At 28.7% G+C, this 15,078-nt stretch overlaps 1 protein-coding gene across 1 annotated transcript; it reads left to right on the top strand.

The window, feature by feature from the left end:
* Window positions 1-1,021: 1,021 nt before the first annotated feature.
* On the top strand, window positions 1,022-14,687 carry LOC105843188 (46 kDa FK506-binding nuclear protein). The gene is made up of 5 exons (XM_065816777.1): window positions 1,022-1,182; window positions 2,919-2,993; window positions 3,081-3,257; window positions 12,387-12,458; window positions 14,440-14,687. The coding sequence occupies exons 1-5, from the start codon at window positions 1,173-1,175 to the stop codon at window positions 14,655-14,657; spliced, it is 552 nt and encodes a 183-aa protein (XP_065672849.1). The 5' UTR covers window positions 1,022-1,172; the 3' UTR covers window positions 14,658-14,687.
* Window positions 14,688-15,078: the final 391 nt, after the last annotated feature.

The following is a 15,078-nucleotide window of genomic DNA, read 5'->3' as shown; positions in this document are numbered from 1 at the left end:
GTTGACAAGGGGGAGGGGGAGGTAAAAATCGTCAAAAATTTGTTGACTTAATTAATGGACAGCCCCTTTCTTGATTTTAAACTTCTGTTTTTGTAAAGTTTGGATCCATAAGCCATATAGTTGCTGTTATGAATTATAAAAAGATAATAAAAAAGTGGGGAGCTCTTGATAAAAAAAATAGTTCAAAAAATGAGGAGGCTGAATAAGTGCGAATTTCATAACTACGAATCTGCATAAGTGCGAAGCAGTTGCAAAGACTGGCATAAGTGCGAATTGGCATAAGTGCAAACTGGCATAAGTGCGAATTGACATAAGTGCGAACTTGCCAATTCGCCAATTATGCCAATTTGCACTTATGCCAATGTTTGCAAATTCTTTCGGCGCACTTATGCTAATTCGCGCTTGTGCCAGTTCGCACTTATGCCAGTTTTTGCAATTGATTCGCACATATGCCAGTTCGCACTTATGCCAGTTCGCACTTATGCCAATGTTTGCAAATTCTTTCGGCGCACTTATGCCAGTTCGCGCTTGTGCCAGTTCGCACTTATGCCAGTTTTTGCAATTGTTTCGCACTTATGCCAGTTCGCACTTATGCCAGTTCGCACTTATGCCAATGTTTGCAAATTCTTTTGGCGCACTTATGCCAGTTCGCGCTTGTGCTAGTTCGCACTTATGCCAGTTTTTGCAAGTGATTCGCACTTATGCCAGTTCGCGCTTGTGCCAGTCGCACTTATGCAGATTCGCAGCTATGAAATTCGCACTTATTCAGTCGCCCCCAAAAAATATTTCGAAAAGTTAAGAGGTTACATATAGGCCTATATTATAACTTAGGTTTATACATGCATTTTCGTTTATGGAGTACTTAAAGGTTCGGATACAATATAGAAACACAAAACAAAAAAAACTGATGTTTTCAAAACAATCAGCATTGGCCGATAATTACCTAGACCGATGCCAAAACGTCGGAGCACCCCTAGAAATAATGCAAGTTTGCACTGATTGTTTTGACTAATTTGCACGCTAACAAAATTCGCTCTTTAGCTGTCCGCATGAGATAAAATATCCGAAACTTTTCAAAAATAGCATAACTATTTGCTTTCTAATAACATAATGCAATCGCCTAATTCTGGTTCTTATTTTTGCATAGTTTGGTTACATCTCCTTAATTAATAATGTTTTGGGGTAAATATTATTTTGACAAATATCTTGTATGATCTTTAGTTTATATGAAACAAATTATTTTATTGGGTTTTAAATAAAGTTTATTATTTGTCTTTTATTAGTCATAAATTATGACAAGCGTTGTTAAGTTGTTGCAACTATTGTTGTCGTTTATTTTCACATAATTTATATATATATATATATATATATATATATATATATATATATATATATATATATATATATATATATATATAAATATTATATATTAGGATTTCCTCAAAGTAAATTGTTGTACCTTTTCAGTTTTTGCTTTCTTTGTTTATAACTTGGTCATTTTTTCTTCATTAAGCCAGTGCTTAATGAAGAAAAAATGACCAAGTATTAAACTGGTCATCCTTTAATGGTTTAATCTCAAACTGAAGCCATTTTATAGTTTAGTTTATAGTTTATTTCTTGAAAAGTTCAATAGTTTAATAATAATAAATAGTTTAATAATCTTGAAAAGTTCAATAGTTTAATTTAGTTCAGTGTCAATTTATTATTTTAGTAACACTTTTAAAATAAAATTATAATATGCACGTTAGAATTCAGCACACAAGTAAGTAATAATTTTAACCCAAACAAAATTCAGTTGATTAATAACTTATAAATATTGCAATATATTGGCTATTACTTTATATCTTCTCCGGTGCCCCTTTGCTATTGACCATTCATGGAAACCTTATATACATTTTTCTTGTATAGAATACTATTGTCATATTTGGGCTGTTACTTTTAATAAGACACTATTTCTTTTAGATAGAGTCATCAGAAGGTTGAATCTCTTTCTCTTTTCTACAAACACTACTAAGGTTGCTGCTCAAGTGAGCTATCATTATTTATTCCATCAACCAAAACTCAATCTTGTGTGACTTCTGCAAAGTTACATACTTTTACAGTTACTGTTCCTTTGTGCTCATAAAATTTTTATTTAATTATTTTTCTCTGTTGTTGGAGGAAAAAAAACTAGATGAAAATTTACATATATACATATATATATATATATATATATATATATATATATATATATATATATATATATATATATATATATATATATATATATATATATATATATATATATATATATATATATATATATTATATCCAATATAGCGTATATAGATATGAATAACAAATTGTTTCAAGTTTTTCCTACCTTCATAGCTTACAGCATTTTCAGAAAAGTAAGAGAAAAAAATATTGCTGCCCCATGCCAAACCGTTTGTCAATAAAGCAGCACTCCTTTGCAACAGCAGGCTCTGAGATAACAGTGACAGATCCAGGGTGGGATAGGGGTAAACATCCTGCCCCCTCCCCCTCAGAATCTCAAAGTCCTAAAATATCTAAGAAATTGAGGACCTTTTTTTTTTTAGGAGATGCAAATGTGGTACAAAATACACAATACCCTTCCCGCCTCCCGACTAAAAGTTCCTGGATCCGTCACTGTAAGATAGTCCATGTATGTACTGAAGCCCACAACAGCAGGCTATTTCAGTGTTATGTCAAAAGTCTAAACACGCATTCATGCCAGGGACTTTAGTACATACACTGACTGACTAAATAGGTAGAACATGCATGGAGTGCAGTTTGTATATATCTGCTGATATATCAAATGTTTATATATATCTGCTATAGTAAATATATATATATATATATATATATATATATATATATATATATATATATATATATATATATATTAATCTATCTAGGGATTATATTGGAAGCTGGTAAACAGTACACACAGGTTGTCGAGCATTCCTTTCATGTTTCCATGGCTACTCTAGGTAATGTATGTTACTGCTGTTAAATATATTTTACTGTTATTTAATGGTTGTTAATTATATTATATGGTTTTACATTTTATATTGTAGGAATTGATTCTGATTCTGAAGAGCCTGTGTCTGTTTGTCTAGAGCAAAATGCTAAAATATTTATTTTATGTACACTTAAATCTGGTTATTGCTATCAGCAATCTTTAAATTTAAATTTTACAATAGGAGAAAAGGTGACTTTTTCCATTGAGGGAAACAGAGAGGTGCATTTAACAGGTATATAATAAAGCACCATGTGACACAGTCACAGTTCATTACATCTAGTATTTTAATATTTATGTATGTATGTAGAAAGTCTATATACTCAAAGAGCGGACATAAGTGTGATCATTTTTGGTTGAATGTTTGATTTTTATGGTTTTAAACGCCATGTTTTTGCCAAAAAAAATAACTGCGAGTAAAGACTACTACTAATTTTTGTTAAATATTTGATATGCCTGGTTGTGCTGCAATAGGCTGCCATAACAGGCCTGAGAAAGAATTTCTGATGAAATGTTGCTCAAGAAATCAAAAACAGCAGGCTATTTGGACTTCTAAAGTTAAATGATTGTACTGGACACCTACAAACACAAGCTTTTTATGAGAAGTAAACATAAAAAAATACAACTCTATGTAATTTATTCTAGATTTGATTCATCGAAGAAGCCTTAAATACACATAGTTGTGGATCAATTCTTTTATTTAGGTACACTTTGATGCTGATCAGTGGGGAAAAAACTAAAGAAGATAGCTTAAGAAAACTTAAACTTAATGCAGTTTCTACAATCTTTAACCATGCTACACCAAAACATAAACTAAAAAATCCAGTTGTGCGCTTTCCAATACTAAAAAAATAAAAAGATATAGAAAGTGAAGAAGTTGTGGGAAATATTTTAATTGAAGTAAATGACAATGGAGTATCTGAATCACTTTGCATTACTGGTTTATAAAAATTTACTTATACAAGATTTAAATGAAAAATTAATAAAAAGTCTTTATTCAAAAGAAAAAGATAAATGTTTTAAAAACTAAAGCAAGAATAAATGCTATTCAAAAGTATAATCATACAAGAAGAGATAAGTTTAGACTAGTTTAAGCAATATTTAAAGAAGATCAAATATTATCTTTAAGTATAAAAAATATGAAGTTTATGAAATGATCAAATGATACTATAAATGAAGCATTGGAACTCAAATTTATGTGTGGTCAAAATGGTTATGAAAACTTACTTTAATTAAATTTACCATACTCATCACTAGGTACCCTACAACAAAGATTATCTAAAGTTCCAAAGTGATATTTTAGCAGAAGTTTTTGATCTTATGAAAACTAAAGTTAATGTCATGAAAATTCACGAAAAAGAATGTGCTTTAATTTTTGATGAAATGTCAATAACGGAAAGTGTTGACTATGATACATCTGCAAGTTCATGTTATGAAGTTATCACATTACCGGAACATTATGGCTAAGCTAGCCATGCTTTAGTTATTATGCTTGGAGAAATATATGCAAGATTTTTTTTTTTTCTTATTCGCCTCCTCAAGGCCGAGAAGGCCACTACAGATGAGGAGGCTGCCTAATAGTGGTTATAACCCTGTTTCAACTCTATAACTCTGAAACACGAACCTTGGCGAACAAGGCCGCTGCGCGAAGAAACAAGTTGACCGCGGTACTACCAGGGGCATGGTGGAAATCGAACTCAAAACCTCTCGCTTATGAAGCAAGCGCTTTACCACTACACCACTACCGTATAGATGGAAACTAACTATAGCATACTATTATACTGCAAGTTCTGTTAATGATGATGTTTTAAAAAATATTATCCTAACTATATTAAAACATGCTGAAGATATAGGATTAAAAATTAATAGTGTTACTTCTGATATGGGTGTTATCAACTAGGCAATGTGGAGATCTTTTATTATTAGCTGTACTAAAAATGATAATATTTCCAGTTTAATTGAACACTTGTGTGACCCAACTTGTAGTATTGATTTTTTAGCAGATGTTCTACATTTATTACAGAATATAAAAACATCTCTTATGTAACAAACATTTTGTAAATACAGCTAAGATTGAAGAAAAATATAAACTTTTATCACTAGTTATAAATTCAAAACACTTGAACAATCTTGTAGACTTTCAAAAAGGAATGAACTAGCTTGTAGACTTTCAAGAAGGAATGAAAAGGCTTGTTGACTTTCAAGAAGGAATGAAAAGGCTTGTAGACTTTCAAGAAGGAATGAAAAGGCTTGTAGACTTTCAAGAAGGAATGAAAAGGCTTGTAGACTTTCAAGAAGGAATGAACTAGCTTGTAGACTTCCAAGAAGGAATGAAAAGGCTTGTAGACTTTCAAGAAGGAATGAACTAGCTTGTCAACTTTCAAGAAGGAATAGATTTTAAGTCTGCTCATAAAATTACATCTTGATGAAAAACATTTCAACAAAATGAAAGTGTCAAGAGCAACATGTGTAATAAATCATGATGTAAGTTGTGGAATAAAAATTATTGCAAGTGAAAAAAAGATGATTCTATGCTTACAACGCTTGATTTATAGGAATTATTGATAAATTGTATGCAATAATGACATCACAAAATCATGCTATGGCTCTTAGCATAAAAAGTCAAAAAGTTTACAATAAAACAATAACTTTTTAAAATGAAATCATAGAGATATTCCTTGGATTACGTGTATTTAGCCAAAGTGAAAAAACAAGGTGGAAACCTATTCAATCTGGTGTAATATTATTGACAGCATCAATTTTTAATTTGCGAAATTTCTTCTTGAAAAAATTGTCAAAGGGCAGTAATGGTATAGATGGCTGTCAATTCTTATCAAGTTTTCTTGACACAGTTAAAAGTAAGGTGCTCGAGCCGCAACAGAAAGAGTGTATTGTTTTACCTAAAGGTTACATAAAACCTCCAGTTTAATTTTAAGTAATACTAAACAAAACTGTTTGTTTAATATTGCAAGATACATAATTTCTAGAGTTAAAAAGATTGAAAGAATTTCCACATCTTGATATTTAGCCTTAAGAAAAAATATTTATCATGCAAAAAGAAAAGAAATAAAAAAAATTCTTGTACACTTGGCAGCAAGAGTATGATAAAACATTGGCAATGAAAGTTTAGGTTAAACAAAAGGACTAATTTAAATTGAAAGACTTTTGTCAAATATTACCTTAGTTCAGTTATATATAAAATACAAGTAGTTTTTTTTGCTGTTTTCTTTGCATTTATTTATTCGCCAAATAAAATGTTTCTGTTTTTAAAAATAAATTTTTGTTTAAAATGTTATTAAGTTTTTAATTGTTTTTATGCGAGTTTATTTATGCAGCGCACTCTTTTGACAAAAACATGGTCGTCGTTTTATGTATGTCTGCTCTCTGAGTATATAGGCTTTCTATATGTGTGTGTATATATATGTATATATATATATATATATATATATATATATATATATATATATATATATATATATATATATATATATATATATATATATATATATATATATATATATGAAAGTAAATTTAAAATTTATTTTCTGTATTTCTTCAGCAAGAATGAATGATATCAGGTAATGTATTTTTTACCTAATGATTGCTAAGGCATGAAACTTTTAGAAGTAAACATGTAGTTATTTTTTACTTTTTTTTTTTTGTAAACATGTTTACTTCTAACAAGCCTGCAAACCTTGTTGGAAGTAAACATGTTTAAAAAATAGTTTATTTAGTTTAGTTTAGTTAATAGTTTTTTATTTTTTTAACATCACTTCCAACAAGGCTGCAAGCAACCACTATTAGAGTTGGAAGTTACTGGAAAAGAAAAGATGAAGTTTATAGAACAAGATAATGATTGACAGACGACTTAAAAGATTGCAAATTATATGAATCAGAAAAGCAAGATGAAGAAAGCAAATTCCAAAAAACTGATGTTAGAGGATAAAAACTAGACAAATAAGAGTTTTTGGAGTTGTTAGGAACAGTCATAGTTAAAAAGGATGAGGTTTAATTGAATGATGAGTAACATGAGATTGAATTTTAGATATATGATTCGATATATGATATCCAAGAAAGATAAGAAGTAAGAGTGAAGCCTAGAAGATGAAGGGTAGATGACTCATTGAGTACATCACCGTTCATAAATATAGGAAGATCTAAATTATTGCAATAATGATTGGCTGAAAAAAATTGGGTTTTATCTGAATTAAAGTTCACCAGCCACTGTGAGCCCTATGCTGTAGCAGAAGTGAGATCCTTTTTAAGCTCAAATGCCCCCTCTAAGCAATCAGAGTGTGTTGGCTTTTTATCAAGACAAGAATAAATAATAGTATCATCAACAAACAATGCAACCTTAGATGTGAGAATATCTGGAAGATAATTAATGTAAATTAAAAAGAATATAGGGCCAAGGATAGAACGTTGAGGAACCCCTGAAGTGACAAGATATGAAGAAGAGTGCTGTCCATCGAGGACAACTTTAATACTACGATTGGAAAGAAAGGATTCAATAATCTCAAAAATGTTACCAGATACACCATAAGAAGAGAGCGTATAGAGAAGACCAGCATGCCAAACTTCATCAAAAATTTTAGAAATGTCAAGAGCCTTAGCTTCTCCACATCTATCTAATGCACGATAAAACCCAGTAGAATGAGAATATCGAAATCCCAGGGCACAACAAATCGACGAACGTGCAAACATTTGTTAAAAAAAAGACAAAAAAACAAACATCATATTAAAGTTTTGAAATTTTTTTTCAAGATTTGCAGAAATATATATAATTTAATAGAATATATAGAGCTATTATATTTATTGTAGTTTTCATTTTTTACTGTGCGTTTAACAACACCAATAATATGATATTTTCTTATTAAATACCTAATATTATAGATATAATATCATATTAAGTATTTAATAATAACTTAATATAATAACTTGTTAAATACTTAATATTATTTTTAAATGTTTTAAAAAAGAAAAAACTTTTATTTTAGTTTTAGTTAAATTTCTTTTTATTTTTATTAGTTTTTATTTTTATTTTTATTCTATTTTATTTATGCGTTTTTTTTAGTAAAAAAATTTAACAAACTAAATAATTTAGTTAATTTACATAGTGAATTTTTCTCAATTTAAAATAAAATAGTGAATTTTTCTCAATTTAATTCCATTTTTTATTAATTCAAATCCATTTTTTATAAATTCAAAACAATTTTTCACGCATTTGTAAAGTGCAAGCAAATTAATGATAACTAATATGCAATAACCTTATGACTGTCAACTATTAATACAAAGTAGTGAATTTTCTCAATTTAGTTTAAGTTCACAAATTAGTGAATTTTTCTCAATTTAAAATAGAGAAAAATTCACTATTTTTTATTAATAGATAACAGTTGACAGTCATAAGGTTATTGCATATTAGTTATCATTAATTTGTGTGCAGTTTGCAAATGCGTGAAAAATTGTTTTAAATTAATATAAAATGGATAAAATTCAATAAACATCTTTGATAAATCTAATTATTATATATCTTATTTACTAGAATAAAAGTTATTTGAAAATAAAACTCCCTTATAATTGAATAAAAAATAAAAAAATTAAAAATAAAGGGCCTTTAGAAAAAAGTGGGGTGGGGCATGTGCCTCCCCCTCCCCTCTCTCCGCGTTGTCAGCCCTGTTATTTGACATTTCTGTTAAATTAGGCGTTTGTCAATAAATAAAGAAACGAACGTCAACAATTATTTAAAATAATGATTTGTCACACCCTGAATCCATATTGTTTATCAGAAAGTAAGTTATTAGATTTAAGATGAGAGATTAAGTGTTTGTTAATTAAAGACTCAAAAACTTTGCTTAGGATAGTAAGAAGACTAATAGGATGGTAGTTTGACAAGACAGATCACTCTCCAGAATTTTTGAATTCAATGCAAATTGTCAAGTGGTAATTTTCTGGCCATGTATGTAATCAAAAAGTCAATTGTTTCAAGCAGATGGCCAGAGTTGTTAGTCCTTGGCCTTGGCCTTGCCTTAAGGCCAAAAATTGAGGCCTTGGCCTTGAAACTGTTGGCCTTGGTCTTGAAAGTTTTGGCCTTGGCATTGATTTATTTGGCCTTAACCTAAAAAAAAAATACATATTTTTTTATTGATTTTGTTGATTTCTGCCCATAACCTTGGTCTATTTTTACAAAATGTGGTTTTATTGTCACAGCACATGCTACTTACAGTTTTGTTAATAATTGGCCTTAATGTAAGGCAAAAATTGAAGTCTTTGGTCTTGAAAATGTTTGCGTAGGCGTTGGCCTTGAAACTCTTAATCTTGGCCTTGACCTCAAAACTCTTGGTCTTGTAACTTTTAGCTTTGGTCTTGGCCTTGGCCTTGTTAACAACTCTGCAAATGGCACATAGTTTTTTCTTCACAAAGCTATGTTGACAAGAAGTTTGTTTGAATTTAGAAGTTTGTTTGAATTTAGATGTTATTTTGACAAGCTTCTTTATTGTTTCACACAGGGTTGAGGTGAGAGAGATCAGGCTGTAATTTGCTGGATTATTTTAGAAACCATGAATAAGAGTGTTACATTTGCTTTGGACCACGAGCTTGGAGTTTTGTCATTGTCAAATTTGCTGAAAACTGCTTGAAATTGATTGTTTAGTAATTTGGTTATTATGATTTTGTCATAGCTAATGATCTCACTAAAACTGGTGAAATCATCAATGAGAAACTGGTGATTCAAATTGATGAAATCTGATTTATTACAGAGTACTTACTATTTATGTACAAAAAAAAGTTATTTTGAAATGCACTTGTCATTGGCCAGAGCAAGTTTGAAGGATTTTAGAGAAAACTGCTCTATTTTTCCATTTTGAGCTTTCATTGTGGGACTAGAGTGATTTTCTTAAACAAATCAGAGACAACATTTTTTTTATCATCTGTGGTTGTTTTTTGGTGGATGGTTTGTTTGGCATACTTAAAATGATTTGAAGGCAACATAGTATTTGTAGAGCCATAACTGGTAACATTGTTTGACTTTTATGTCATTAAAGAGAGATGACCTGTCAGCATTGCTGATCAAGAGAGTTGCAGATGATGAAATTATAAGTGTCATCTTAGTTTCGTGTTGCTAGTAGTTGCTAATTTTTAAGACAAAATATAAAAGAAAAATTAATTTGGATACTAATTAATTTGGTTGAGTTAGCAGTGTTGAATTCCATCCCACCTAATCTAAAGTTCATGTGATTGATTTCACTTAAAGATAACAGTTCCATTTAGGAATTAAGAAAAAGTTTGTTGGAATGAATTCATTCAACTAATTTGGCAAGGTCATGGTTAATGTAATTGTTTCTTTTTTTAGTGATTTGTTAATTAACATTAGATAAATATATTTGGCAAAGTGATAAGTGGTAGCAAATTTAATAAATGTATTAAAATCATTGATATAAAAAAAAAGGTTCTAATACTAAATCTTGAGTGACACCATTAAAATATTTACACCATTAAAGGGGTAGATTTTAGTCATTGCAAAACAAATTGTGTTTTGTTGTATATAAAAAACTATTTAAGGGGTCTTGGTCTCTAATTCCATATTATTATAGTTTTTTTAAAAGAATAGAGTGATCTATTGTATCAAAAGCTTTCTGTAAATCAACAAATACATCACATGCAAAATGCTTGTTATCAAAAGTTTTTCTAATTGATTTAGTGATTTCAATGACATTGTAGATTGTTCATACTAATGTGTGTAAAGGCACATGTTTTTATCATAGAGCCTGTTTTGCATTGCTTTTTGAAAGAGTTTACTTATATTAGAATGAAGGGAGATTATAGTATGGTTAGTAATTAGTAATATGGTTAGGTTATGGTCTTTTTAAAATTAGATATGACGAAGGCCTAATGTCAATGATTTTCTTTATTGTTTTCTAAATTTTTAATTGTTTAGATTGTTACCAGATATGTTATGAAGGGAACAACCAATATGCTTAGATAATATTTCCCACCTCTTCGGACTACAACTGAATAAGTTGTATATAGTTTGCATAGTTCCGAAGTAGGTTATGGCTTCCAGAATACATTCATCAGCATCATTACCAAATAAGTTAAATGTATGGCAGCTACAAGGAGAAAACATAGCAGTAGGATGCTGTTCTTTTAATATTGCTTGTGCTCCTTAGTTTTTCCCTAACATATTTGGCCCATTGTCATAACTTTGAGCCTTACAATCAGCGAGTGGAATAGCATTATTTTCTATTGTTTTTGTACTCATTTTAATCAATTTCAGAACCATTTTTGTCACTACAATCTATAAGTTTCAAAAATCGTTTCACAATTTCATATCGCAATTCATGGCAAACTAGATCATGTAAAATAAATATTGTTTGCTCAACATGCGATGAATTTGTTGCAGAATCTACAATTATTGCATAGTACTTTGCCAAATGTATTTCTTCCAAAACGTGGTTCTTAACAAGATCAGAACATTTTGCAATTAACTCATTTTGGATATCATTTGAGAGGTAATGTATTTGCAATCTTTTTTAGTGACTCAGCTACTTTTAGGACATGTTCCTTTAGAATAGGGTCCCAGTTAGAAAGCAAATCTATCAGACCTAAAAAGTTTCCATTATTTGAGTTACCAATGTTTTATGAAGATCCTTGAAAAGCAAGGCTATGTTCTCCTAAGAAAAGGAAAACATCAATAATTCTTCTCCAAACTTCCACTTTTCCACTTTAATTGATGATTCAATAAAATTGTCAATACCGCCTTGCATTGAAAGACGACATTCTAATTCATGCTATGCTAGATACCATTCTCTATGCTTATTTTTTTTTTCATGTTCTGGGATCCTGTTACATTAATTCCGCCAATTAGAATTCACTGACCAGCCTTCAGCTGTAGTTAATGCAGATTTAGAAGCATTACTTAGCTTAAAACAAACTTGGAACTTTGTTGTAATTAAAAATATATATATTATTATGGGTAAATTATTTATCATTTAAACAACATAATAGAAATTGAAACCAAGATAATATTAAATTGTGTAGAAATTAAAAACTGAACAAACATTTAGTTGTTTAGAATTCACTTGATTTTTCTCACCATGCATTCAATCCTAAAAAAATGGAAAAATAACTATTTTTGGTTGGCATCAGTTTAATACAAAACTTTCACCATAATAACAACATAAAAATACAAAGGTTTTGCCATAATATAAAATCAGGCAAAAAATTTCCGGCACTTAGACACTTTTAGGTATTGCCAAATCTGACGTTAGTTCAGAAGGCTGCTCATTATTTAATTTAAATAAAATTTAAGTATAAAATAGGTATATGTCATTAAGCTGTATTTTAGGTTTTCATTGATTTTTCTCAGGATATGTACATCCTGAGTCAAGCGAAGACGAAGTTTCTACAGATGATGACTGCGATGATGCAAGTGCAGAGTGTATGTTAAATGTGTTTATATATTTTATTATTTATATGTTATTTGATGAATAATTCAATTTTTTAATATGTTAAAATAATTTAACTATTATTTAAATATTATTTTTATATTAAAATGTATTATTTTATTATAAATAATTTTTTTATTTTTATACTTTACATTATCTTTTTATTATTTTAAGGTTTATGATTTTTTGGTTATATAATTTTTGTAACAAAGTTTATTACAGCAAAAAACAGGCTGTCCTGCCCATGACATTAAACTAATTTTATATTGGGACAGGTACAACTTCTTAATACCATGGCTAAAAGTAACTCACTTAATGAAAACTTTGATATAAAACTTCCAATTTAATTTTATGTATCCTTTGATGATAATCCTAATAGTAGAAGAATCTTAACAAAAATACTGAACCATGAATTGCAAAACAGGTTAACACAAAGAAGTATATTAATAAAAATACTCAATCATGATGTACAAAACAAGTTAGCACAAAGAAGTATATTAATAAGAATTCTCAATACTGATGTGCAAAACAAGTCAACACAAAGATGGGCTTCCAGTTGTAAAAATTTGCCTCAACTTTTCTATAATGTCATATTTAAATGAAAAAATGGCATTATAATGTCTTAAGTAAACTAAATGTGTAACCATGGGCAATAAATTAAAAATATATATATTTTTTAATTTATTGATTATCAAGATTTTGATAATCAATAAATTAAAAAAAAAAAAGTTTTATTTTTTGACTTCTAAACTTTTGACTTTTAAACCAATAAAAACGTAAGAAATAATAAAAAAAGCAATAATAGTTTATTCAGAAAAAGTAAAAAGAAAAAAAAATACAAAGATTAATGGGTTTTTTTTTTTTTTTTGCTGCAGTAAAAGTTATTCATATTAAAATTCTATGTACCCGATCACAAACGCTCAACTTTTATTGCAAATAGTTAATGTATCTTCTTTTGCAAAATGAAGTTTTGGTTTTTATTCTAGACAATGAAGAAAAAAAAATTCTTGTTTTTTTATTTTTGTTTTATTGACAGATTTATCTATGCATAGGGCAGCGTATTGTACATGTATTAATTGTACATGTAATAATTAATTTCATAAAGACAGATTACTTTACATACATACATTCATACACACACGCACATACATACATACATACATACATACATACATACATACATACATACATACATACATACATACATACATACATAAATTCATACATACACACACTAGGTTTAAAAATTTTTTGAAAAAAATATTTTAAGGAGTTGCTCAAGACCCTTTACATCGGACCGGTCCCTAATATTATTGAAAAAAAATATTAAAAAATATATCAACCTGGTACTCAAAAGAAGCGAAATTAAATAAAAATTAATAGTTATTTTTTGTAAAAAAATTAGAAAAAATTATTCTTAAAAAACTTTTTTAATAAAAATTTTTATCAGTGAAAAATGCTAAAGCTTAATTTTTATAAAATATAAAACGGAACTATTTTCGAATTAATGGAATTATTATTATTATTTTTTTTTTCACAAAAAGATTTTTATCTATTTTTTAAATAGATATATTAAAACACATTGACTTTACAAGAATATATTTTACAATTTTATTTAGTTTTTAAGTTACAACCATTTCAAGTTAAAAAAATCTTCAATTATACAAGGATTGTATAATTGATCACCAAATCGACTGAACCTGTAAATCGCTCTCCATTACTAGATGGTCTAGATCTGCCCCTACAAATACAACACTTGTATTTCGGGCTGACAATAAAGCCTCACATGACATCAATCATTCATAGACGTGTAATATATAAATCATAAAATAATATATACTAATATGATATAATATATAAATCATACATTGATACTCCTAAACATAAAAAGTATCTTTGAAATTTTTACGTGTTTCTAATGCATTGATAATGTATATAAAAATCATTGTAAATAGTTTTTTTAATTATTTTTAGTACCAAATACTGAAGTAGCACCAGATCGTAATTTATTAACAGGAAGTAACATGGCTAGTAGCCCTGTTGAAAATGCTTCATCTATGGGCAGTTTAACATTCAATAATTTGATATATAATACATCTGTTGATAACTCCAGTGAGGGGAAGACTTCTAGCAAGAAATTTGATAAACAATACACTGAACATAGCAAAAAAAGAAAATATGTTAAAAGTTAATTTTAGACTTAAATAAAATATTGTTTCGAATTTGTTTATTTTTTTATTTACTAATGTGTTGTGCTGCTTGGCTACGTTAATTATGAAAAAAACTAGTCTGGGTTATAAAGCAATAAGAAAATTTTTTATAGAATTTGACAGTTAATTGATAATTCAAAAAAAATCTACTTTATAAGCTCTTGGCAAACGGGTTTGTTACTGTTGTTGCAGTGGATTTATAGACAACAAATTTTTTGGTTTTATATTAAACCCAAAGATGTTAATTGTGCAAAATTTGGGAGAAATTTCAAAAGGCAAAAGCTTTTGTATAGTTTTCTGTACAAAGCCAGCAGGTTCAAAAAAATTCAATTTGTTGTATCATTCAATTGTTGTAAAGTAAGAAACACCTTAAGGTACATTGGTGGTGTCAATTCTAGCTCAC

The sequence above is a fragment of the Hydra vulgaris genome, chromosome 13 (genome assembly GCF_038396675.1).
Source record: "Hydra vulgaris chromosome 13, alternate assembly HydraT2T_AEP".
Classification (NCBI taxonomy): Eukaryota; Metazoa; Cnidaria; class Hydrozoa; order Anthoathecata; family Hydridae; genus Hydra; species Hydra vulgaris.
This window is presented reverse-complemented; position numbering and strand designations above follow the sequence as displayed.